Raw genomic sequence first — 27,226 nt, 5'->3', positions numbered from 1 at the left:
TGAGACTACCAGTGAAATCACAGACCTTTATCCTTTGTTAGATAGGTGACAAAGCAGACAACAAAGACGCAAACTATATAAATCATAAATTATTGCGATGGCAGAAAACGAAAGCATACCTTGTCTGACCTCTATACATTTCACAAACTCACTCTTAACATAGGAAGAAATGTGTCGTTTGAGTAAGAAATGGAAGCTAGATTGTTTTTATATCAGTGACTCTGGATGTTTTAAGACAAAAGGATACAAAGGCAAAAATAATGGGATCCAAGACTTTTCTGTAAAAAATTATTTGAAACTTTAGAAATAGGAGCCAGAGAAATCAAGCGTCTGCCTTGCACATGGCTGACCTCTGTTAAATCCCTGGCACCACATATCACCCGTGCCCCCCCCCCCCCCAGCACTACCCAGGGTGATTCCTGAGCATGTAGACATCCTGAGGACAGCCCAAAATCCAAAGGAAAGGACAAAACTTTAAAAATAGTAATTCAGGGACTGGAGCGATAGCACAGTGGGTAGGGTGTTTGTCCTGCACACGGCCAACCTGGATTCAATTCCTAGCATCCCACGTGGTCCCTCAAGCACTGCAGGGAGTAATTCCTGAGCGCAGAGCCAGGCGTACCGCCCGAGCATCACCGGGTGTGACCCAAAAAGAAAAAAGAAATAATAATTCAGGGGACAGAGAGATAGTGCAGGAGTTAAGGTGCGCGGTTTGCCTGCAGCCAATCCCAAGCACTGGGTAGGTCTCCTGAGCACTGCCTTGTGTGACTTGAAAACCCAAACCTCATCCCTGTCCCCAAGATAGAATTCAGGATCTGATGTCTCATGACTGAGAGTGCAGAGGGAAACATATAGATATAGATATAGATATAGATATAGATATAGATACGAAAGTTCACAAGGTTCAACCTTTAACAGCATGTTAGTGATATCTTATAGAAGGTCTTAATGGCCCCAGCGAAATCTTCACACTCGTTCCTCTATGGATATGTTTCTGTAGCATTTTCAGCGGTTTTTCATAGCGAACAATACAGAGTATATTATTTTGGTTCTGTTTTGGGACAGGGATTGGGGTTTGGGATGGAAACATCCTAAATGTGATGGTGGGAAGATGTAATGGTGGTTTGATGTTTGAATATTAAATGTAATCAGATAGTGTGAACTACCTTATAAAATTAAAAAAAAATTTAAAAAAAGAATTCAAAATCTGGAATTTGGAGGATTCCTCTGTATGAATGGAATTCAAATTCAAAGATTCAAATGTGGGGCTGAAGCAATAGCATAGTGGGTAGCCATTTGCCTTGCACGCGGCCAACCCGGGTTCGATTCCCAGCATCCCATATGGTCCCCTTGAGTACCGCCAGGAGTGATTCTGAGTGCAGATCCAGGAGTAACCCCTGTGCATAGCCAGGTGTAACCCAAAAAGAAGAAAAAAAAAACTTGTCTCTCTCTCTTTGGGTTACACACAGTTGTGCACAGGCTGCTTTGTTTTCATTGCTGGAGGTGATGGTCACATCTGGGGGGAAAAAAGTTTGGAGTAGAGATAATTTCAGGGAAAGTTCTATTAGACAAAAGGATGCCGATCCTGAGCGTTAGTACAGTGGGTGGGACTTTGGCTCCCCAAGCGGCCCACCCAGGTTCAATCCCCAGCATCCCATCCCATTTGATGTCCCGAGCACCACCAGGAGTGATTGCCGAATGCAGATAGATTCCTGAGCATCACTGGGTGTGACCAAAAAAGTCCCATCCCACCCCCCACCCCCCCCCCCCGGCAAGAAAAGGATGCCAAACAGGGCCAGCTGAGCATAGCTTTCCATGCAGGAAAGCCCAGGTTTGGTTCCCGGTACCACTGTAACCCTTGAGCACACATCCCGAGATAGACCAGATGTGACCCAGGCACAAAGGGAGGAGAGTGCCAAGCAGACTCTGCCATGAACTGTGGATGATCGCTCCTGATCAATAAATGATTGATGAAAATAGGGGGAGGAAGGAAAATTGAAAGTGGGGGCATGTTTGTTTACATGAGCTTTAACACAAACACACAAAAAAATAATGTCTAAAATGCATGGGGCTAGAACCATACCACAGCTGTAGGGCGTTTGCCTTGCGCATAGCCAGCCTGGCCGAGCCGGGTTCGATTCCTCCGCCCCTCTCGGAGAGCCCTGCAAGTTACCGAGAGTATCTCACCCACCCGGCAAAGCCTGGCAAGCTACTCGTGACGTATTCGATATGCCAAACACAGTAACAACAAACCAGTCTCAAAATGGAGACATTACCAGGCCCGCTCCAGCAAATCAATGAACAACAGGAAGACAGTGTTTTTGCTTTTTAAAATGTATGTTAAGGTTATTGATCAAATATAGAATAAAATGTGTGGCTTAGCTCAGAGAGAACATCTTATTAATGATCCTGTGTTTCTGGTACATCATTTTAGACGCCGTTTTCTGTTGTTGAAGGTTGAGCGTTGCTGAGTACTAGTGGGTGCCATAGTCTTTCCTGAGTCTAGCTAGCTGTGTCAAAACTGGGTAACTGTGGCTCTTGAGGAAAGAAGATCAATAAAATCAGTCCAAATGTGGAAGAAGTACTAGGAAAAGAACTCTGGTACATGTCCTTCTGGTGACTTATCAATAACATCATGTTTGTAAACGAAGGTGAGCACACTACTATATCCGCATAACTTCAGGATGCATTCTTAGAAATCTAGTACCATAGTTGGGTATGTGAATTGAACCAGAGAGAAAGGGAGAGTTTATACGGCTTTCTTCATTGGCTGCCACTCTGTTGCTTTGGAAGAAGTTTTCATATATTTACATTTGGTAAATAAATCTATATCCAAAAAAATATATGTGTAAAAAACAGAAATGTCAGCTGACTAAATTTACTCATACAAACTTCAGTTAAAAGTAAGATATTTTCCACGATTATTATAAAATGTGATGTTTACTGGAAGGAAAGTCCAGAGAATTACCCGAGATGAAGTGTGAGTATGTTTCTCCCACTTGTAAATGAGCCCTTATTTCCTACAGTGTATATTCTTGTCCACAATGAGTCATTTTCATCATGTTTCAATTTAACTCCTAATACATTTTTAAACTTGGCAAGCATATTTAGATGAACATGACTTCCAGTTTTAGAGACTGCTTCTAAATTATAGTTCAGCATTGCAGTCATCGTGAAAAGTCCTTTCAGTAAAAAGGAAATGGTTTTGATTGGAAGTGTATGTTTTAGAGGAGGGAAAAAATGATTACCATTGAGTAAAAGTCAGTTACACTTTAAAAAAAACTTCGCTGCTGTATAAGCTCTCAGTATTATCTTTGAAAGTTGTATTTTATGAGGCCATTTTTATTGATACAAAATACTTAGAAGATAGAACATCTCTTACTACTCCTAGACCTATTTAAGTTCTATATTTATTAACTTTCTTGAGTCCCATATATTTGGTCAAAGTTTAGTTCCTGAAAATCATTCAAGCTTTAATCCCATTGAATACTTGGAGGCTGACACATTTCTAAACATTTATTAGTAACCAGAATATTCCTTAAAAACTAATGGCTTTTGCTAAGCGAAATGAGTCAGAAAGAGGGGGATAGACATAGAAAGATTGCATTCATCTGGGGGATATAAAATAACAAAATATGAGATTAATACCCAAGAATAGCTGAGATTAACACCAGGAGGATTACTCCATAGCTTAAAGGCCAGCCGGGTATTCTAGGGGAAAGCGCAGTTCAGATAGAAAAGGGAGCACCAAATAAAGGGTGTTTGGAGGATACTCCCAGGAGAGGAGATGCAGGCTGAAAGTAGACTAGGGACTGTACATGTATGCCACTCAATGCCTCTTTTGCTGACCACGACACCCAAAAGGAGAGAGAACAGGGGGGAATGCCCTGCCACAGTGGCAGGGTGGGATGGGGGGGTATGGGGGGGAGGGATATTATCCATGGTGGCGGAAAATGGGCACTGGTGGAGGGATGGGTATTTGATCATTGTATAATCGAAACCCAAGCACAAAAAATTATAAATCTACAACTGTACCTCATGGTGTTTCACTAAAAATTTTTAAAAAAAAACTAATGACTTTATACTGTTATTGTTAGCACTTTTTTTTTTTAACTATTTTCAGTGTCAGGGATCAAACCCATGGCATTATACATGCAAGTCAGGCACTAACCATGTCAGTGACCTGCAATACCAGTCCTATTTTTAACACTTTTAAGGTTTTCAAGGGAAGAGCAGAGCAACAGTCCAGCAGCTGGAGTGTTTGCCTTGCATGTGGCTGACCCAGACTTGATCGATCCCTGGCATCACATATGATTCCCTGAGTCTACCAGAAGTGATCCCTGAGCACAGAACTAGGAGTAAGTCCTGAGCACTGCCGGGTGTGGCCCCTTCCTCCCCTAAAAAAGAGAGTTCTCAAAAGCTTATACTCAAGAAAAGCTTAGTAACCATTTTGAGAGTGAAGAAAGAAACTCTCAAGAGATCTTATGTGCATAAGACGTCCTCAGCTGCACTGTTAGTAGGAGCAAAACCAGAAGCGCATGCTCCCATGTCAGCTGCTCGTACTGACGGACAAATGTGGCACACGTACTGTCAGCACACTCTCTATGAGGCACGTATGTGCAGGTCAAGTAACACCAGTTTATACCTTTTTGCTTTCCAGTATTCTTGTTAAATCAACAAATTTCAGCATGATGCTGTGTCAATTCAATTTCCTGCGGTTCCCATAGCAACTTACTCCAGGAGCCAGGGATGTGGTGCTGCAGTGGATCACTTGCGTTCGCACAGCAAAAACAACAACAACAAAGAAGCACACAAAATGCTTTGCTACAAACTTGATGAGTCAAAACAACAGAAATGGATTCTGGAAGTCTAGAGGCCCTGAGTGTGTATGTGTGCGTGGACTGTCCCTTGCTTCTTCTAGCTTCCAGGCCTCCAAGCAGTTTTTGGAGTCCTTGATTCCTGGCAGCTCACTCCAGGTTCTGTGTGTGTGTACATGTGTATGTGTACATTGTGTGTGTGTGTGTGTGTGTGTGTGTGTGTGTGTGTGATTTCATGTTGCTCTCTCCTCTCAGTGACTCTGCCAAGGGTGAACACAGTCGCATTTCAGAGCAACCCAGATAACTCAGGCCAGATCCTTCCTGTCAAGACACTTGACAGCTGCCAAGACACTTTGCCTACAAGATGGCAGTGAAGGGTGCGCCAGTGGGATGATGCTGAGTCTAGAGCACAGGAAATGGAAGTGAGCCCCGAACCCCACTTGGGCCATGGCCGAGGTAGTGCACCATTGTAACCATCTCAGTTTCTTTTGAGGAGCTTCAGAACAGTGAAGATCCACCCACCACCTTGGGAATCTCCATCCTCCCAAAAGCTGACCAGAAGGCCAGACCCGGGCCTGGCAGGGGCTTGGACTAGCAGGTGCAGCTGGCTCTCTTCAGGCTGAGGTGACTGGCTGACAGCTGCCTGTTGCAGGGGAAGACAGGCAGGCCACCCGCTCCCCAACAACCTCTGATGGAATGCAAGCGTTCACCCAGATTCAGGGCCAAGTGCTCCAAATCTCAGGACAGGCAGTTCTGTGGTGCTCGGCGGCCCGGATTCAGACGCTGTGGCAGCGGGGCAGGGTGAGGCCTCAAGGGTCGTGGCACATGGAGACAGTGCTGCTCCCATAAATGGTCCAAATGCTGGACTAACCAGAAAAAAAGCGTTCTTTGATCAAGATGCCAAAAGGAAAAGTGTGATCTTTTGTTTTTGTTTTTGTTTTTTATGTAGGAGTATTGCTATTTATTCAGCCACTCATTAGCTGATTGAATTGAGCATGAACTCCACCTTACTTGTTTTGGTTGTTTTTTTTTCATTTTTAATAATTTTATTTATTGAATCACCATGAGAGAAGTTACAAAGCTTTCAGGGTTTTTTTTTTTTGCTTTCAGGTTTAAGTCTCAGTCATACAATGAAACAGCCGTACCTTCACCAGTGCCCATTCTACACCACCAAAAACCCCAATAAACCCCCATCTAACACCCTCCCCCTGTCTGCGGGGCAGATGATTTCCACATTACTCTCTCTCTCCTTTGATCACATTCAATATTTTGACGCCAGACCCACCATTATTATTTGGGATTTTACCCCAACACTCAGATCTGCTGAAAAGGCAACAGTAGACAATTTGTGTTCTATTGCTGGTTATGAATAACATATGATGTCGTGTGGCTGCAGTAGTGACTGTGCGATTTTGAAATTCTGAAATTTTAACAAATCTGGAGGGATTTCTGCCAAAACCTGTTGGGTTCCGAGATTTGTTCCTGAGTCTCTGGGATCATGGCCGTTAAGCAGCTTGATCAGGAGCCAGAGAGGCCGTTCGTGGGTGACGTCTCGGGATCTCGTTGGGGTGGGGAGGAAAGGGCCGGCTCCACCCCCATGCCGTGAGTCCCCGCGTGTCTTGTCACTGAGGGCCCAAACCTGACTGTCCAATGGTCTCTGGCGGATGGCGGCCACCGAGGGGAACAGGCCAAGGCACAAAACCTATTCCCACCTGGGTTGGCCCAGAGCCTGTAACTTACTTAAGGGACTGGACGCATTTCTGCCAAAAGCCGTTGAGTTTCGAGATTGGTTTCAGAGTCTTTGGGATCATGGCCATTAAGCAGTTCGATCAGGAACCAGAGAGACCATAAAGGTAAAAGGTAAAGGCCCTCCCGTTGATCGTCGATTTGCTCGAGTGGGCCCAGTAACGTCTCCATTGGAGACTTTGTTGTTACTGTGTCTGGCATATCGAATACTCTCGGTAGCTTGCCGGGCTCTCCGAGAGGGGTGGAGGAATCGAACTCGGGTCAGCCATGTTGGCCGCTTGTAAGGCGAACGCCCTACCGCTGTGCTATCACTTCAGCCCATGAGACATGAGAGACATGAGAGCCCATGAGACATGAGAGCCCATGAGAGACCATGCCTCCAATTATTTAGCGGAGCCAGAGGTGGTTTGCGTGTGTGTCTCCCCCATACCTAACTTTTGGCCATTTACTTTCTTGGTAAACTGTGTCCCAAGTTTTTGGGGTCTAGCCAAAGGCACAGCAGTAATTTGGGGGGTATCTGGAAGTCTGAGGGTGCCATCAGGCTGCTGATGCACTCGCCTCACCAGTACAGATTGTCCTGCTGGCGGCCCCATACCCCTCCAAGATGATCTTTTGAATCTGAGAAGAATGCTCTCAGAGATAGGTGTGTAGGAATCGGGACATATTAGAGAATAGAGACAGATTCGTGTTTGTTGTTTTGCTTTTGTTTTGGTTTTTTGGTCTAGGGGTAGCGGTGCTCACTGCTTATTCCTGGCTCCTGGTGTGGCTTGTGGGAAACCATGTGGTGCCAGGGATGGAACCCAGATTAGTAAGGCTAGTAAGGCAGGTGCCCTCCCCGCTGTACTAGCCAACTCTATAGAGAGTTTTTTTTCTTTTTTTTTTTATTATTATTTTTAGTGAAACACCATGAGGTACAGTTGTAGATTTACAATTTTTTGTGCTTGGGTTTCGATTATACAATGATCAAATACCCATCCCTCCACCAGTGCCCATTTTCCACCACCATGGATAATATCTCTCCCACCCCCATCCCCCCATCCCACCCTGCCTCTGTGGCAGGGCATTCCCTTTTGTTCTCTCTCTCCTTTTGGGTGTTGTGGTCTGCAAAAGAGGCATTGAGTGGCAAACATGTTCAGTCCATAGTCTACTTTCGACATGCATCTCCCCTCCTGGGAGGATCCTCCAAACACCCTTTATTTGGTGCTCCCTTCTTCTATAGAGAATTTTTAAGGAGAGAGGAGAGAGCTGGAAGAAAGCTTGGATAGAGAGATACTGGTCTTGCTACAGGTGCCTCCACTGAGAATTGAGAGACCTCTGAATTCGAAGACCCCCCCCCCAAAAAAAAAGGGAAAAGAAGAAAAGTGCAATTTTTGGATCAACTATGTGGGCAATACAACTTTGAATTAATGTATCTGTGGCAGCGGTACAGGCCAGGTCAGGAGCATGTTTGCCATGTGGTTACCAACATCCCAACGCATCCCTGCATTTGAGTGACAGGCTAACAATTCAAACTAGAGAACAACCAATTCCAGCTCGCCGTTGGTTTTTATACAGCCTGCAAGCCTAGAAACGCAAGCTACCCATGACGTATTCAATATGCCAAACACAGTAACAACAAGTCTCACGATGGAGACATTACTGCGCGCGCGTGAACAAATCATTGGACAGCGGGAGGACCGTGACTGTGACCATGAAATTCTTAGAAACAGTTCCAAAAAAGGATAGTGTATCATAATACATGAAAATTATAAAAATTCAAGTGAGAGTGTCCGGGCCTCAAGCCTCATTAGAACATGACCATCTTTATTTGTCCATGCATTGTCTTAGCCTGTTTTCTTGTTACATCGACACAGTTGGAACAAACTGCACAGTCGCAATTCTTTCACCCTTTGGCTCTTGACACACTAATATTGCTGACCACTAATCTAAGACATTTGTGCTCATGTTGTTTCAAAAGAAGAGCTTCAACTAAACAGCAGTGGTTATCCATCTACTTTCTGAGCAGGGGGGTTGCTATTTGTAGAATGCTTCCTGGGTGAGTAATTAGAAATACCCTTCCCCATGCCTGCCTCTCTCTCTCTCTCTCTCTCTCTCTCTCTCTCTCTCTCTCTCTCTCTCTCTTTTCATTTCTGATACTTTTATTTCATTGTTGTAGTTCAGGTCACATGCTTGCAATACTGTTCATATTTATGTTCTTGATATGCACACGTTCCAAAGCTCTCCGTTGCCAACGTGCCCAAGATCCTCCGCCAAAGGCCTTTTCTCATTTCTAACTCACCCTCTCCAGGGGTTTTGGTTCTTTTTGTTTGTGTTTGGGGGACGCACTGTGCTGCAGTCAGGGCTGACTCCTGGCTTTGTGTTCAGGGACCACTCCTGGCAGGACCGAGGGGCAATGAAGGTGCCTGCTGGGCTTCAACTCCAGATCAGCTGTTAGCAAGGCAAGCACCCTCCCCACCGACCGTCGCTCCAACCCCTCGTGTCCACTTTTCTCTTATTACCTCTCTCAACTTTGTACTCTCCATCTATGATCCAAGGTCAAGAGTTGGTCATTTCCTGTGCTCCTCTTGAGCTGGATTATGACTTTAAAGACATAATTCTGAGTGGGAAAGATCGCTCCATAGGCATAGTGCTTTTTTTTTGCAAGCAGGTGGCCCCAAGCTTAGCATCACATGTCCCCCCCAAACTTCACCTGAAGCAGTCCCCAAATTCAGAACCAGGAGTAGCTCCTTTGTACTACCAAATGCAGCCCTAAACCGCACCTCTCCTTGCAAAGGAAACAGATCCAGAAGATAGTCCGGCAAGTAGGGAGTTTGCCTGGCATGCACCTGACCTAGGCTTAACCCCCAGCCTGCATTTGGTCCCACGAGCCCAGCCAAGAGTTATCCCTGAGTGCAGAGGCAATAGTAAGCCTGGAGCACTGCCAAGCATGGCCCTCACAGCAAAACAAAATAGAGTGGGGGAAAAAAAATTCTCTTCATAATTTGGAGTGAAATGTCTAATATTCATTCCCATTCTCTAAGTGTCGCTAAGGATCCTAGCCACCTTTGTTCATCACGAGCCGAATTAACTTTTCTAGACTTCTTTCCTAGACACCCAGAACACCTGCTAATTACCAGCGCCTCCTTTAATCCTTGACCCAAAACACAGGTTTCCCTGTGCCCAGGACCCCTTCGTGTGTTCTCATCTTTCTGCAGCGCGCCCTTGGCTGTCTTCTTCCCTGTTCTCCTTTCAGCCCTGCCCTGAGCTTCACCTGTCAACCTCCTTTGGCTGTGTCTGCCCTCCCCCTCCCGCCCCTGATGTGCACGTGAGCCCCTTTCCAGTCCAGATTTCCCACTTTTTTCAGTGCTTTTCTGTCACTTACAGCTTGTTCAGAAATCTGAGGCAGGCCCCTGGGTTCAAGTTTCAGCTTCACTACTTGCATTGCTCAGACTTTTCTGAGTCTGTTTCTTTATTTCTAGGGAGAGAAAGAGTTCTAAACTCGAGGTTAGCGTTTTGGAGATGGTTACGTGAAAAATAGCGATGTGCGTGGAGAGCAACCATAAACCCGGGCGTTAACCCGTCACTCCTTCCCTGTGCGCTGTCTCTCCACACGCTGGCAGGAGGCAGACTGCGGATTCCAGCTGAAGTTGCATAGATGCCTTTTGCATCATCTCTGGCTGCAGATCCCAGGGCTCTCATGGACCAGGGTCCTCAGTCTTGGTTCCAGGAGAAAGTGAGAGAGAAGGAAGAGGAGGCAGGGCTGTGTCACAAGTGCAGGCAGAGCAGCTTCCCACGGGCACCACAACGAGACACAGTCTAGGAAAACGGAGGGAAGAGAGTAAGGCCCAAAAAACTGCTATTGAAGGGAACTGGAGCCGTAGCACATTGGGTAGGGCATCTGCCTTGCAAGTAGGCAACCTGGGTTCGATTCCCAGCATCCCACATGGTCCCCCAAGCACTGCCAGGAGTGAATCCTTAGTGCAGAACCAGGAGTAACCGCAGTGCATCTCTGGGTATGACCCAAAAAAGCAAAAAAAAAAAAGAAAGGAAGGAAGGAAAGGAAGGAAGAAAGAAAGAAAGAAAGAAAGAAAGAAAGAAAGAAAGAAAGAAAGAAAAAAAGAAAGAAAGAAAGAAAGAAAGAAATTGCTGTTTAAGGTAAAGGTAAAGGTAAAGGCCCTCCCATTGTTCATCGATTTGCTCGAGCGGGCCCAGTAACGTCTCCATTGGAGACTTTGTTGTTACTGTGTCTGGCATATCGAATACGTCACGGGGAGCTTGCCAGGCCCTGCCGTGTGGGCGAGATAGTCTCAGTAGCTTGTTGGGCTCTCTGAGAGGGGTGCTGTTTAAGACGGGGGGAAAAAACATTTCAGAACAATAATGCAAGGTGTTTGTATTTTTTGTCCAATTAAAATTTACGGTTTCCTTGATTATTATATACTTTTATTAGTTTATCCTGGGGCTGGAACCATAGCCCATCTGGTAGGGTGTTTGCCCTGCACGCGGCCGACTTAGCCGACCCTGGTTCAATCCCCCCTTCCCCCTCGGAGAACCCGGCAAGCTACTGAGAGTATCCCTCGTGCATGGCAAAGCCTAGCAAGCTCCCCATGGCGTATTTGATATGTCAAACACAGTAACAACCAAGTCTCACAATGGAGACGTTACTGGGCCCTCTCAAGCAAATCGATGAACAACGGGAAGACAGTGCTACAGTGCTACAGTTTATCTTGAGCCTCACATTTGTATATCCAGCACTGAATGACAACTTCTAGAATTTTTTGAGCTTTCTTATTTTGATACATAACTGTAGAAAAGGGGGGAAGATGATCACAGCATGATACGTGTTAACTAACTGACCTAACATGATATTTAATAGCTCTTTGTTTGAAAATCCCAAGGTAACATTTTACAGTAAAAAAAGTTATTTAATCCACTGAATAAATTAATCCAATAATTAACGTGATGGATTAATAACTAACCATTAAATAGCTACTAATTTATTAAATATTTAATCCATTAAAAATCTAGTGAGGGAAATTTAGAGAAAGGGAAGGAAATCTAATGAAGTGATTCGGTTATTGGTGATTTATTGTGTTTTCCTTCCTCACTTTTATTCAACATCCCTCAATAATTGACTTTATTGCATTGTAAGGGGTTGGTTGGTGAGCTGCACTTAGAGTCCTGAAGTTGTGTGTTCACTTGGCAACAACTGACTCATTACAGGACTTAGTGCATTGCGTGGCCATATCATGCTCACTTTCCCCTCTTTTGCACTAATGTTTTTAAAATGCTTTTAGAATGGAGTCATGTCTCTTTGCTGCCACCTTAGTCATTAGCCAGACTACATTTTTAGAAACTTTAATCTTTCTTGTAGCTCAGTCAGACCGATCCTATAATCATTTGGGTTTCTTTTTTCTTCACCCCCTGTAATTTGTTTTTATGTTACATTGACACCCTAACCTAGAAAGAATCACCTTAATGCACTGATTGTGTCATACTCCAAAAAGGATCGCCCTCATCAGATTTGTTTGTGATACTTTAGAGTTCTCTCTCCTGACTTGAGCCTATTTCATGATCACAGGGCCGGGGAGATTGTGGAAAGGGCTGGAGTTCCGAGTTTGGATGCGGGAGCCCCAGGTTTGATCTCCAGTATCCCTGGTTTCCTGAGCACTACCAGACGCAGTCCCCTTGCGCACCACTCGATAAGGCCTCCAAACAAACAAAATTAATTTGATGACATCTAGAAATGATGGCTCCATTCATTCATTCCCTCACTGACTCAGTAAAGATGAAGAGCTTATAAATAAATATTTGGTAATAGCTCAGTCCTGGGAATCCAAGTTGCGTTAACTGTGTTCCTAAGGAAATAGTTTCATTGTACAGGCATTGATGTGTACATTTGACCTACATTATTTATATAATAATCCAGACTCAAAATTTCAGATCTTTTCTCAGAGACTTTGATTCAGTAGATCTAACTTCATGTCATTGAGAGCTTTTAAAAGGAACTTTTAAAAAGTTCCTTTTAAAAGCTTTTAAAAGGACTGACCCGGGTTCAATCCCCAGCATCCATACGGTCCCCCAAGCACTGCCAGGAGTAATTACTGAGTGCAAAGCCAGGAGTAACCCCTGTGCATTGCTGGGTGTGACCCAAAAAGCAATTAAAAAGAAAAAAAAAAACCTATGGGGCCAGAGCAACAGTACAGTGGGTAGGGCCTATGCCATGCACACGGCCGACCCGGGTTCAATCCCTGGCATCCCATATGGTCCCCAAAGCACTGCCAGGAGTAATTCTGAGTGCCGAACCACCAGGAGTAACCCCTGAGCATCACTGGGTGTGACCCAAAATGCAAAAATAAATAAATAAAAATGTTCCGCAGAGGCCAGAGAAATTGTACAGGGATTAAGACACTTTCCTTGCACATGGTTAACCCAGGTTTAATCTTCTGCACACAAGGAGATCCCTCACCATAGGATTCCCATACGTGGTTCTGATAACCCGCCCCAGTTGGTCTAGGTAAAATTGAGTTAGGGTTCCTGTATACGGTACAGGAGGTAAAGCATTGGCCTTGAAAAGGGCCACTTTGCCGATTAAGTAAAAGGTTACCAGAAAGTTAGCCAGACCACCAAGAATTGGGCAACTTGCAAAAATCAGGGATAAAAAGAGTGCAAGAACAGGGGAGGGGGCCACTCTCCTACTAGAGGGGTCACCCTGACCAGTCAGCTTTCTCAGCTTTCTGAACTCAACGCTTACTTGACTTGTGCTGAATAAAACTTTTTTAAAAAGCAAGAAAGAAAATGGCCACTTGCGACGAACACTGCTTCAGTCCCTGACACTGCAGATAGTCTGATAAACAAACATCATCAGGTGTGTTCTCTGGATGCCCCAGAGCCCAACCTCCCTCCCCCCTCATCTACACCCCCCCCCCAATCAAACTTAGGAGTCATCCTCACGCTTATAAAAAGAACAAAGTCTCCCTGATGATTCAGCTCCACCACCAAGCTCTCTGGATCTAAAGACCCATGGCTTTTAATGTAAAGTTTCAGTTGCCTAAAGCCCTCCTGGAATTCTTTAGGCCATTTTCAAAATACTGATTTGTAGAACTTAAGATTTATGAAATTGGCCTGTTCATAGGAAATTAGTTTAAATAAATGACTCCCCCCCCCCCTTTTGGGGGGGCTTCAAATCGTGCTTTATGTGTCAGCTGTAGTGAACAAATTTCCTTTCTCTGAACTTGTATTATGGAAGAAACAAGATAAAATCATGATTAACCACCTCTCCTATTATTTATGCTTGACCCTATATTTTTAAATGTAGGAGTACTGCTATTTATTCAGCCACTCATTAGCTGATTGAATTGGGCATGAATTCCACCTTACCTTTTTTTTTTCATTTTTTATAATTTTATTTATAGAATCACCGTGAGAGCAGTTACAAAGCTTTCAGGTTTAAGTCTCAGTCATACAACGAAACACCCGTACCTTCACCAGTGCCCATTCTACACCAACAAAAACCCCTGTATACCCCCATCCCACACCCTCCCCCTACCTGTGGGGCAGATGATTTCCAAATTACTCTCTCTCTCTACTTTTATCACATTCAATATTTTGACACCAAACCCACCATTATTATTTGGGATTTCACCCCAACACTCAGATCTGCTGAAAAGGCAACCGTAGACTATTTGTTTTCTATTGCTGGTTATGAATAACATATGATGTCGCATGGCTGCAGTAGTGGCCGTGCGATTTTGAAATTCCGAAATTTTAACAATTAAATCTGGAGGGATTTCTGCCAAACCCTGCTGGGTTCTTAGATTTGTTCCTGAGTCTCTGGGATCATGGCCGTTAAGCAGCTCGATCAGGAGCCAGAAAGGCCGTTCGTGGGCGATGAGTTGGGGTTTCGTAGGAAAAGGCCAGCTCCACCCCCTTCCTGTGAGGCCCCAGGTGTCTTGTCACTAAGGGCCCAAACCTGACTGTCCAATGGCCTCTGGAGGATGGCGGCCACTGAGCTGCCTAGGGGGAGCAGGTAGAAGGACAGCACCCTTTCCCCCCTGCGGTGACCCGACGACAGTAACCTTTTTTTGCTTTTTAGGTCAACTACTGGTGTTAAGATGCACAGGGGTTACTCCTGGCTCATGCACTCAGTAATTATTCTGACAGTGCTCAAGGAACCATATGAGATGCTGGGAATCAAACCCGGGTCGGCAACATGCAAGGGAAATGCCCTACCCGCTGTGCTATCACTCCAACCCCCCATCCCCAAGTTTATCATAATATTCTTCAAATGTTATTTTAAAGACAACTTTAGGTTCAGAGAAGGGAAGAAACTCTAGAGCTCTTTGTCACTGTCACTGTCACTGTCCTCCTGTTGTTCATCAATTTGCTCGAGCAGACCCAGTAACCTCTCCATTGTGAGACTTGTTATTGTGTTTGCCATATCGAATACGTCATGGGTAGCTTGCCAGGCTTTGCCATGAGGATAAGATACCCTGGGTAGCTTGCCAGCCTCTCTGAGAGGTCGGAAGAATCGAACCCGGCTCGGCCAGGCTGGCTGGGTGCAAGGCAAATGTCCTACCGCTGTGCTATCGCTCCAGCCTTAGTACACTTTTAAATTTCAGTTTTTTATATTTTTTTATTAGTTTTTCCTTTACTGAAGCCCAACTCTCTGAGGTATATAGTGAAAACAGCATGGACAAGTTTTCAGTCTTGTGAAGCAGGGATAAAATTAGTTCTCTTGGTTTAAAGGATGATTCAAACTGAATTTTAAGTGCTACTTTTCATGTTGCCACAGATGGAAAAGTGCTGCCCATTCAAATGTTATAAAATATTATGCTCTAATTTTGTCTCATGTGTGCTTTGATTTATTTTAGGGCAGTGTTCCTTTCATCATATTTGTTTCACTTAAGTAATCTTCACATAGTTTGTCTTCACATAGCTGCAGTACCTATTTTTGCCTTTATAAGATGGCCAAATATTATGTATTTTTTATTTTATTAATGGCATAGTATATGTTTATTTGATCATGATATGATGGATGCATTGAATTACTCCAAATGCGTGCTTGAAATTCTTATAAATCCATGGTACAGTTGTTAAACATACTGAGCATTTTTAACTCAGCAAAAAAAAGATCACATTCATTTAAGAATTAGCTTGTAAGCCAAAAATGACAGATGTAGCATTACAGCTGAGAAGTAAACTGGTTGAAGAAATCATGTAAACAGTGGAAACATTTGGACAAAAACCTAAATATCCTTTAGATTATATTCTTATTTAAGTTGTCATTATTAAGAAGTTGATGTTTTTTGAAATTTCTCAGAGCCTTCTTTGCCATTTACAAAATTTTACAACTGAAAGGAAAAGATGAGTTAGTTTTATCCAAATTTATCATTGGAATTTCATTTCCTATAATTGTATATGCATATTTTGTGCATCGGTAATTGCTTTTCCAATTTTCATTCAAAGTTGCTTTGGTTCGATACGTAGGTATAGATTTGAAAGTTTTTGAAATTTTCTATCATAATAACTTAAAAGGAACAGTTGGTACAACAGTAGGTAGCACTGCCACACCAAAATAACTCTTAAGAGTTTTCTTCTCTCTCTCTCTCTCTCTGTCTCTGTCCCTCTCTCTGTCTCTCTATCTCTGTCTCTCTCTCTCCCTCCCTCCTTCTCCCCCTCCGTCTCTCTCTCTGTCTCTGTCCCTCCCTCTGTCTCTCTGTCTCTGTCTCTCTCCCTCCCTCCCTCCTTCTCCCCCTCCGTCCCTCTCTCCCTCCCTCCCTTTCTCCCTCCCTCCCTCTCTCTCATTTTGGTTTGGTTTGGGACTTTCTCCAGTAGGGCTCAGAGACCACTCCAGCTCAGTGCTCTGACAGTACCTCTTGAGGGACACAGGAGAAGAGTTCACCTCGCCTTCATGCTGCGTATTCACTTTTGGAAACCAGTGTATGCTACGTCATTAAAAGTATAGGCTGAATACTTTGTAGCTTTCCTGACACTGATTGTACTATCTTGATCATGGGAACTGTATAAGTAACAGTTTGATTTATACATATTTATATATCTATATATCTATGTAGATATATACACACACATATACATATATATATACACTAATAGGCATATTAAATATACCGAGTTGGTATGTACTTTGAACAAAGAGGATCTTGGTTGGTTCTCCTTAACAAATGGCAAATAAATATAATCGAAGACTTCAACTGTGATATTTATAAATATATTGATATATGAATAGTTATTTTTAACAAAATTCAGATTTTTCATAGATGTTTCCAAACTCAGCAATAAATTGTGATAATTATTTTTGTTTGGCTTTTCAATCTTGTGTAGCAGAAAACATTTTTAAAAATTGGAAATTCCAGAACTAATAAGATATTGAGAGGGATTTTATAGAGACTGTAGAGTTAACCAGTGGGTAAGACTTGCTGTATATTGAATAACGTATACCAACACACATTCAGTGGTACTTCTTCCAATCTGAGCATCAGTTGCCTTTAACGAAGATCCAAATATGAAGTAGTCTATAGCTAATATCTAATGCCTGCCTGTCTTTGATCATACGATGAACATTTTCATTGCTGCCATTTCCAAGAGTGTGGCCTCCCCCAAAAGATGAGTGAGCACCACGGCCAGGAAGTGCAGATACTGCCAAGCCTGTGTGCATAAGCAGCCCAGAGCCACCCCCCAAATACGAAAGTTTGCACCACCACCAAAACTTGCACACCTCAGCTCAGGAGTGTGGCCCCCGGGACCACTTTTGCAAGCATTGCAACAAAGGGAATGCTGCAGTCAGTGAGCGCCTTGAGCAGGTGTGCAAGAACCATGACCTGCAATAGTACCACCAGCAGTTCATGGGAAGGAAGGGGCAGAGAGTACTCTGACCCTTGGCTTCCTTATCAGCACCCCAAAATACAACAGCAACAACAGGACGTCCCTAAAGTGCTATTGGAAGGATTCATTAAGCCCCTATAAATACGCCTTCTGCTTTTACTTTCCTGCTCTCCACAGGCCCTTGTTTCTTCCTCCCCCCATCAGCCTCTCTGCATTGACCTCCAGCCTTTCACACATAAACCCACACCTGTGTCAAACAAGTGAGGTCTCCTTCCTGTCTGCTCCACAGTGAGCACTTACCATTCTCCCCTGGCTTTTTCTGTTTATTTATTTGCTCAGAAACAACAGTTGTTGCTGTTGTACTCTGGTCAAGAGATGGCTGTTGGTTGGGGCTGGAGCAATAGCACGGCGGGTAGGGCATTTGCCTTGCACCCAACCGACCCTGGTTCGATTCCCAGCATCCCATATGGTCCCCCGAGCACCCACTGCCAGGAGTAATTCCTGAGTGCATGAGCCAGGAGTAACCACTGAGCATCGCCGGGTGTGACCCAAAAAGCAAAAAAAAAAAAAAGAAATGGCTGTTGGGACATTATATGACTGAAACCCAGTCATGAACAACTTTGTTACTGTGTATCTCATGGTTATTCAGTTTCTGAAAAAAAAAAATGCTTTTAAAATTGAAAAAAACAAACAGTTGCTATTTTGTGACTTTGGTATCTGGACTACACACCATAGTGCTCCAACACAACTCCAGGCTTAGTGATGAGGAAAGCAAATCTCAGAGATGCTCTGGGTGACATGCTTGGCCGGGATTAAACCTGGGCCTACCACATGCAGAGCACTTAACCTGTTGAGCTATCATTCCCACCTCAAGAACTGAGATTTTAAGGGTAAAATACTTATTTATCTACAACAGTCACACATTTGCTTAATATAAGGACTAAATAAATATTTAAATCACAGATTTTTAATAGCATATAACAGCATACTGGGTTCATAATAGCTCCCTGAAAAGGTATAACATATCTTGTCTTGTTTTTCTCTTATAGTAAAATCTACCTGAAGTATTTTTAAATTTCTAACATATAGTAATTTATGCTTAGTAGAAATGTTTTTTATTATTAGTCACACCTGTGCAATGAAGAAAGTGTTCTTTATCTGTGTCATAATAGTATACTTGTAGTTGAATATTTAACTTTGTTATTTGTATCATATTTGATATGCCAAACACAGTAACAACAAGTTTCACAATGTTACTGGGCCCACTGAGCAAATCAGTGAACAACAGGAAGACAGTGACAGTTATTCGTATATTATGTTTTCTTGTTAGTATCCAAATAGGTTCATTTACTAACCTAAAATTTTATATGAGGAGCCTCAGTTTTTTTACAATTTAATGTTCGTATTTCATGCCATTCTTCTTGGTTGGAATTAGAACAGAATAGCATGCGTAGGAAGCAATGATGGTAATCTTGAAAGGCCTATTAATTGAATAGAAATTAATTCACTTTAATTGATGATAATGACTGAAGTTTGCTTCTTACATTTTAATTGTAAATGTCTTACAAAATATAATAATAATAGGAAATAATTTGGGGGACGAAAGGAATGAAAGTAAGACAATGAAGGAAGTTGATTGTTATGTTTTCTTTTCTTTTTTTTTTTTGTCCATGCCCAGCTGTGCTGAGGGCTTACTCCTAGGAGGCTCTGTGTCCAGTAATCACTCCCGGAAGGGCTCCGGGACTCTATAGGGTGAAGAGGCTCAAACCCAGGTCCCACACATGCAAGGCAGCTCCCTTACCCACTATACATCCCTCCAGCCCCAGTTGACATGTTTTTTACTCTGAACATAATCTGTTTTCAAACCTCATGCCTATCTAGCTGAAAAAAATTATTATTTGCTGAATATGCAATAATAGACTAACATGTATTAAAGATAACGTTTATGTTTTTGTGCATCATTATGGTTTCTTTGGCATTTCATATCCTTTCTGTGTCTTTCAGGTACAGAGACCTTCAGCTTAGTACAGAAAGCAAAGTATCAGAATTTCTTCATCAAAGTAAGTTAAAATCTTTCGAAAGTGAACGTATTCAACTTATCCAAGAAGAAACGGCAAGAAATCTCACACAGTGTCAGTTGGAATGTGAGAAATACCAGAAAAAATTGGAGGTACATGTACAAACCTTTCTTTTCAAATTAGCATTTTTAAGAGTTGGAAAGATTATACAGCAGGACAGTGTTCCTTTGCACATGACTGACCTTCCTCTCTTAGACAAATGGGAGGGAAGAAGGTGACTGAATCACTAAGAAACATGAAAATATGGATCATCTCTAATAAATGTGAATTTCAAAATAAATTATTTAGCATCTGCCTTTGGGGCAGGCTTGGGTGGTGGTGGGAAAATTCAAAATAATGGTGATGGGAAGGTGCAGTGGTGGTGGGATTGGTGTTGAAATATTGAATGTAATCAATTATTATGAACAACTTTACAAAATTAAAATTTAAAAAAGAAATGAATGTGAATTTAAACTTCTTTCACATGTATATAAGATGGCTTGTCACAAGGCCCAAAAGATAACAGAAAGAGTGCATGTTTTGCAAGTGGGATGTCAGGATTCTGTCCTGCACGTCACCCATGTCACCCCCAGAGCACCAACAGTTGTAGTCCAGAAACCGTTATTGAAAAGAGAGATGGAGGGGCTGGAGTGATAGCACAGCAGGTGGGGCATTTACCTTGCACACAGCTGACCCGGGTTCGATTCCCAGTGTCCCGTATGGTCTCTCAGGAATTACCAAGAGTAATTCCTGAGTACATGATCCAGGAGTAACCCCTGTGTGTTGCCGGGTGTGACCCAAAAAGCAAAAAGAAAAAAAAAAAATATATATATATATATAGAGAGAGAGAGAGAGAAAAGGAAGGGGGGAAGGGAGTGAGGAAAAGAAAGGAGGGGGTGCTTGCTTCGGCAGCACATAAACTAAAATTGGAACGATACAGAGAAGATTAGCATGGCCCCTGCGCAAGGATGACACGCAAATTCGCGAAGCGTTCCATATTTTTTAAAGAAACTTTGGTACATCTACAAAATGGAGTACTATGTAGCTCTTAGAAAAGATGAAGTCATGAAATTTACATACAAGTGGTACAATATGGAAAGTATCATGCTAAGCGAAATGAGTCAGAAAGAGAGGGATAGACATAGAAAGATTGCATTCATCTGGGGGATATAAAGTAACAAAGTATGAGATTAATACCCAAGAATAGATGAGATCAACACCAGGAGGATTACTCCATAGCTTAGTGGCCAGTCAGGCATTCTAGAGGAAAGGGCAGCTCAGATAGAGAAGGGAGCACCAAATAAAGGTGTTGGGAGGATCCTCCCAGGATGGGAGAAGCTTGCTGAAAGTAGACTGTAGACCGAACATGATTGTCACCCATTGCCTCTTTTGCAAACCACAACGCCCAATAAGAATGAACAAAAGGGAATGCCCTGCCACAGAGGCAGGGTGGGATGGGGGGTGGGAGGGTTACTGGGATCCGTGGTGGTGGGAAATGGGCACTGGTGGAAGGATGGAAATTTGATTATTGTATAATTGAAACCCAAGCACAAAAATTTGTAAGTCTACAACTGTACCTCATATGTCTCACTAATAAAAAAATAAAATAAAATAAAATTTTAAAAAATTTTTAAAAAAAGGAAAGAAAGGAGAGGGGGAGGGAGGATGGGAGGATGGCTTATTATTTTCAACATGCTGGCAGGAGTAGTTAAATGGGAACTGCTGCTTAAATGGGAAGACGGTTTGCATGCAGAAGCCTGGTTCAAGACCTGGTACTGCATGGTCTTTTGAGCCAGAAATAGCCCCTGAGTACCACTAGGTATGAAAAATAAAAATAAAAATAAAATAATAATAATAATAATGACAGGGAGACTGATACAGAATGATCTCATATGTGGAATATGAGTAACATAGTAGGGAAATCACAAATGCCCAAAGACAATAGAAACTGAGAACTTGTCTTCCAAGGCAGGGGAAATGAGGGGCCAGACTGAGGGGACTCTGGGACAATGGTGGAGGGTTGGGACACTCTGGTGCTAGAATGTTTGATGCTTGAAACCCTCCCCCCCCCATTAACAGTACTGTTAATCACGCTTCCTAAAATAATTAAATTCGTCGATTTTTTTTTAAAGATTTAAATGGGAAATCTCATGCATTTAGAAAATTAAACACCTTTTCATGAAGACAGTTTGGTAATCTGTGTTACAGGCTTTAAAAAAAATGATCTGGCAATTTTATCTCATTTACCAATTTCTTTATTTTGGGGATTACACCCAGCAGTCAGCAGTGCTCAGAGATTATTCTGGCTTTGAACCATCAGGCACCTCAAGCTGAGTATGGCTGGAAGTGACCTCCAAAAAAAATAAAAAATGAAAAATCTAATGACAAAAGATGACTTTGAAGTAAAAAAAAAAAATAGTGCCCTTGATAGTTTTTTTTAATTTAATTATATTATTTCAGAACTTTATTTTAAACTGAATAATTGAAATGCAATAAGGCAGTCATTTGCTTTTAAATTACTCCTAAGTTTCAACATAATCAAATTTGAAGCACTCCCAGAAAAAGAAACTCTTAATACATAGTAAAAAAATGTAAATTTCCCCGTGCTTGCGGATTTTAACTTCCTTTTTTTTTTCTTAAAGAAGATTTTAACTTTTCAAATTATACCCTTCAAGTATCCAATCCTGGGGTCCAGCTCAAGGACCGCAGGGCCTTGGTAGTTTTTTTAACCTTTAGGTTAATTCAGCTAATATATAATCAGTGCTATAGCTATGTAAGAGAGATGAAAGATCTGTTACTTTATTTAAAATAAACTATATTTTGGTTCTTAAAGTTTATTCCATAAAGTACACATTTTTCCCCTATCAACTCCCTGTATATACAACAGAGGTAGAAAGGAAACATTTTTTAAATATTTTTATTTTCACCAAAGTGTAGAGCTTCGTTTGGGGGCCACTTCCCTGTTCTGGGAGAGATGATGGGGTCGAAGGTATATTTTTAATTTATTTTCTTTCCAGCCTCAAAAAAAAAAAAAAAGGGGGAGTTTTGAAGTTTTATGGCCAGAGATAAAGTCCAGGGTTGCACGTGCTTCTGTGCACTGGGCCAGCCCCCTGTCATCCCCAGCAGCATGTGTGGTCCCCCAAGCACCACCAGCCGTGTTCCATGACAGGAAACCAGGAGGAAAGCTTGGGGATCTCCAGTGTGCCCCCCAGCCCCTCCCCACCCACACACACACATAAAAAATGTACAAAATAAACCACAGCAGAAGGAGATCAATTAATCCAACGCAATAGGAAGTTTTCTTTGGGGACACGCTCCCGTCCCTCTTCCACCCACCCTCCCTTCCAGCCTGCCCTTGCAGATGGTACAAAAAGGTTAGGTTTTTGCTGCAGAAATATCACCACCTTACTTGTTTGGGTTGAGTCTGAGAATTCGGTTCAGGCTTTGTAGAATGGGATTATTGGGGGCTGCAGTGATAGTACGGCGAGGAAGGTAGTGCAGCAGGGAAGACGCTCGCCTTGAACGACGCCCCCCCCCCACCCCCCACCCCAGGTTTCATCCCCGGCATCCCATATGGCCCTCCAGTCCCCACCAGGAGCGATCCGTGAGCACCTTCTCGTGGGCCCCCCAAAAAATGAATTATAAAAATAAATAAAAATTGGATTTTTCTTCAACTCCTCTTTTCTGCGGGTTTTCTTTGCCGGCTGTTTTTCCTATCCACTGTGCTGTGGGAATTTAATCCTGCCCCTATGGGTGCTTTCTTTTGACAATGGAATCGGTAGGTCCTCTGCCACCAGGTTCTTGATGAATCGTGCCTCGGTATAATGAACCTGTGAAAGTTTCATGTTGCTTCACTAAGCAGCCCTTCATTATAATGAATAAAATGCATCTCTTGAAAACATTCCGAGCTGGCAACAGTAAAGGAAAACGAATGCTATAAAAGACGCTTTTTTTTTCCCTGACCCAATCCGTGATGCGAGGGATCATCCTGCAGATATAATTCCTAAACTATTCTTCCTCTGCCCTCCAAAGGAATACCTTTGCGGGACAGGGGATTTTATTGGGGAGGGCAGTGGCCATTATTCTGAAATTCAAGCCCAGAACTTGTCCGTTCTGGCCTGCAGACTTGGTTCCCTCTGTGGAAAAGTTTTCATGGAAATCATCAAAGTAAATTTATAAGAAAAATTAAGTGATAATTTTGGTTTTTAAAAACCAAATCTATAAAAACAGATCTACAGATCTGTCAATAGATCTTCTGAATCTTCTCCACATCATGGGAAGTACACTGTCACATGCATATGTTGAACTCTGTGTTTAATTAAAGTTAAAATTTTTAATCACAGATGTTATAGGATAACTCACATGCATTAGTTAAGTTAACTTTCTGTTATTAGAGAAAGTTAAAATTGTTTAATTACTGCTATTATGGGTTAATGAATCAGCTTAACTAAATAAATACGAGTACAGGAGAACTTTTTGAGCCACGTAAAGCATTCTGATAATTGTATTTATAGGACGGTTATAGTTTTCATTGCATACTATGTTCTCGTTACGCTGCTGTATAACAGTGAATAATCCAGCAGTATTTTGAGATCGACTTAAAAGAATAAGTTATAGTCTGAGATCACAATCAATAAGTGCCAAAGCCAATTTGGATTGAAATCCAAATCTTTCTGGCTTCCAAACATTTTCTTAGTCGTATCTATTCTCAAGAAATACACTGCGTATGCTGTGTAAGGAAGCAAGTGATAGAGTTACTCCATAATTTGGTCCATACTGATAAAATTTCTAGATAATTGGAGTGTAAGCCTTAAGGTGTTTTTGTTTTTGTTTTAAGTAAAAGAGGTTTCATTTGGAGGTTTTTAGAAAGGGGAAGAAGGGAGAGAAAGTGAAAGAGTAACATGCTCAAGAGAGAACACGGGCTTCTCCAAAGGCGGAGAGAGCCCCTACACACATCCCAGTATTAGATACGGAAGCATGAGAGTCCACATCTCAAGAGGGCATATGCGGACGCCACATGCGCTCGGCCATGTGGGCACAAATAGCACATGGACTGGGCAGCATATGCGCCTTCAGGTGTTTCTTTAAGCTGCTCCTCAAGCCTTTGTTGTCCCTTGAACACACATTCACTTGCTTGTCTAATATTTCTTTGCTTGCCTGTGTTCTGTCTTCCTCTCTCTCCCCTCACATCTTTCTAAATAAACCCCAATAAAGCATATCTTCATTCACACACACACGCGCACACACACACACACGCGCACACACACACACACACACACACACACACACACACACACAGAATAGATACGACTTCTTTAGGCTGAAGGTGACTCAAAGGACTGGATTCCATGACTTGTGTGTGAGAAGCCAAGCTTGATCCTGGCATTTCACGGCCACCCCCCACCTCCGTGCTGAGAAACAGGAAGTGTGTGCCTCACCCACTAAAAAAGATGTTCCTTTGTCACAAAAAAAAGCATCCTTTTTTTTTTTCATTAATTCACAGCGGTGCCTTTGATGATTTACACTGAAGAAGAAAAGGATTCTTTTGCTCTTAACAAAATGCCTCGAATTTCCATGCTTTTTGTATCACTGCCTCACAATTTTGTGATCCTTTCTTTCTTACATAAAGTTTTTTTCGGAACTTCCACACATTTGCCACTTGATTATTTTGCTCGTAAAGTACTTTATAATTTTTACTTTAAAAAATGGAACAATTCACCTTAAAAATAAATGAATCTTTTCAATCATCTAAATTGATCTCTTTTCTCTTGATTGAATCACTTCTTGAAAGAGAAAAAAAGCCCAAGTTAGTTGTGTATAACATTATTTTTGTCTTAACTGTTAACCTATTTAATTCTACCTTAACTTTCTTTTTTCTTCCACTATTAGGTTTTAACTAAAGAATTTTATAGTCTCCAAGCCTCTTCTGAAAAACGCATTATTGAACTTCAGACACAAAACTCCGAGCATCAGACAAGGCTAGACATTTATGAGAAACTGGAAAAAGAGCTGGATGAAATAATCATGCAAACTGCGGAAAGTAAGTTGCCTCCGTTCCCGCTTCCACCCCTCCATATTTCTTTTTCTTTTCTTTCCTTTTCTCTTCTCTTCTTTTCTTTCTTTCTTTCTTTTTAAAAAATTCAGGCAGCAAACAATGGTATCATATTTAAAATTTCTTTTGATAGATTTCATTTAAAAATGGTTTGGTGTTGTTTTTTTTTTAATTCTGTTTTTAAAAGTATTTTATCTAAGGGCCGGAGCGATAACACAGCGGGTAGGGCGTTTGCCTTGCCCACGGCCAACCCAGGTTCAGTCCCCAGCATTTCATATGGTCCCCCGAGCATCGCCAGGAGTAATTCCTGAGCGCAGAGCCAGGAGTAACCCCTGAGCATTGCTGGGTGTGACCCAAAAAGCAAAAAAAAAAAAAAAAGGAAGAAGAAGAAGAAAAAACAGTATTTTATATAATGCTAATAGTTGGGAGATACCCAAAAATTAGGCAAATAGGATAGATTTTTTTTCTCTTTGTTTTTTTCACTCATTCAACAGTTCATGTAGGAGAAATACTAGGGTTCTGGACTTCATGCAATAATTCTTGCTTAGCAGGTTCTAGTCAAGTCTTATGGGAGTGACAAACATATCAATAGAGAATTAAAACTGTGAATAAGTACTATAAGCTAGAGAAAGGCAGTTATCGAATACATGATGAATCATTTCACCTTGGAGGCACACAGTACCTAAAAGGGAAAATGACAGTCAAATGAATCTTAAAGGACAGATCGAAGGTCACAGACTGTATCATGTTATAGTTGTTGGCCTTTAATTTTAATTTCCCTTTTTCACTCTTATTATCTTCTCACATTGTTCCTAACTTTAGGGGAATATTTAAAACTAACATATCACCAGAGCCGTGGTGTTTTATATTGTTTTAAATTGTTATAATTTAAATATTATATTGTTTCATATTTTTATTATATCACGGTCATGGCCCTCCCGTTGTTTATCGATTTGCTCGAGCGGGCCCAGTAACGTCTCCATTGGAGACTTTGTTGTTACTGTGTCTGGCATATCGAATACGTCATGGGGAGCTTGCCAGGCTCTGCCGTGCGGGCGAGATACTCTGGGTAGCTTGCCGGGCTCTCCGAGAGGGGCGGAGGAATCGAACTCGGTTCAGCCATGTTGGCTGCATGCAAGGCAAACGCCCTACCACTGTGCTATTTTTATTATATATTTTTATTATATATTATATTATAATATAATTATATTATATTATATGCACTGTAGCACTGTCCTCCCATTGTTCATTGATTTGCTCGAGTGAGCACCAGTAATGTCTCCATTGTTAGACTTGTTACTGTTTTTGGCATATAGAATACGCCACGGGGAGCCTGCCAGCCTCTGCCATGCAGGCTGGATACTCTCGGTAGCTTGCGGGCTCTTTGAGAGGGACAGAGGGATCGAACATGGGTCAGCTGCATGCAAGGCAAACGCCCTACCCACTATGCTATCGCTCCAGCCCATATATATTATATAAATATATATTATATATTTAAATATTATATTGTTTTAAAGTCGGAAATAGCGCAAGATGGGTGTAATTCAAATCTATACAACACCCTAATTATTTGGGGAACATTTTCTGATAAGAATCAATTTAAGAAATTAAAGAAAAGAGATTAATAAAATTTTCATTCATTTCTTTAGCCATCCTCACCTCCACCTTTTTGGGAGATGGTGTATTTTGGGCCACAGTCAATAAATGTTTTGAAGTGTTCAGGGTCCGCTCCT

General features: G+C 42.2%; 1 protein-coding gene and 2 non-coding genes across 3 annotated transcripts in view; all 3 read left to right on the top strand.

Annotated features, from left to right (window-relative positions):
- The window catches only part of PIBF1 (progesterone immunomodulatory binding factor 1), a 195,526-nt gene that overhangs the window by 69,604 nt on the left and 98,696 nt on the right, over window positions 1-27,226 (top strand). The window contains exons 11-12 of the mRNA XM_056109817.1: window positions 19,389-19,554; window positions 25,331-25,481. Of these exons, the coding sequence (XP_055965792.1) occupies window positions 19,389-19,554; window positions 25,331-25,481 (317 nt within the window). The remainder of the gene's footprint in view (window positions 1-19,388; window positions 19,555-25,330; window positions 25,482-27,226) is intronic.
- LOC130019520 (small nucleolar RNA SNORA13) lies at window positions 16,446-16,577 on the top strand. Its single transcript, XR_008791839.1, has one exon. It is a non-coding gene; the product is annotated as a small nucleolar RNA SNORA13 (small nucleolar RNA).
- On the top strand, window positions 20,338-20,444 carry LOC130019425 (U6 spliceosomal RNA). The gene has a single exon (XR_008791755.1). It is a non-coding gene; the product is annotated as a U6 spliceosomal RNA (small nuclear RNA).

Source organism: Sorex fumeus, unplaced genomic scaffold (genome assembly GCF_029834395.1).
Source record: "Sorex fumeus unplaced genomic scaffold, SorFum_2.1 ptg000008l, whole genome shotgun sequence".
NCBI classification, from domain to species: Eukaryota; Metazoa; Chordata; class Mammalia; order Eulipotyphla; family Soricidae; genus Sorex; species Sorex fumeus.
The sequence above is the reverse complement of the archived record's forward strand: the minus strand, read 5'-3'. Positions and strand labels throughout refer to the sequence as shown.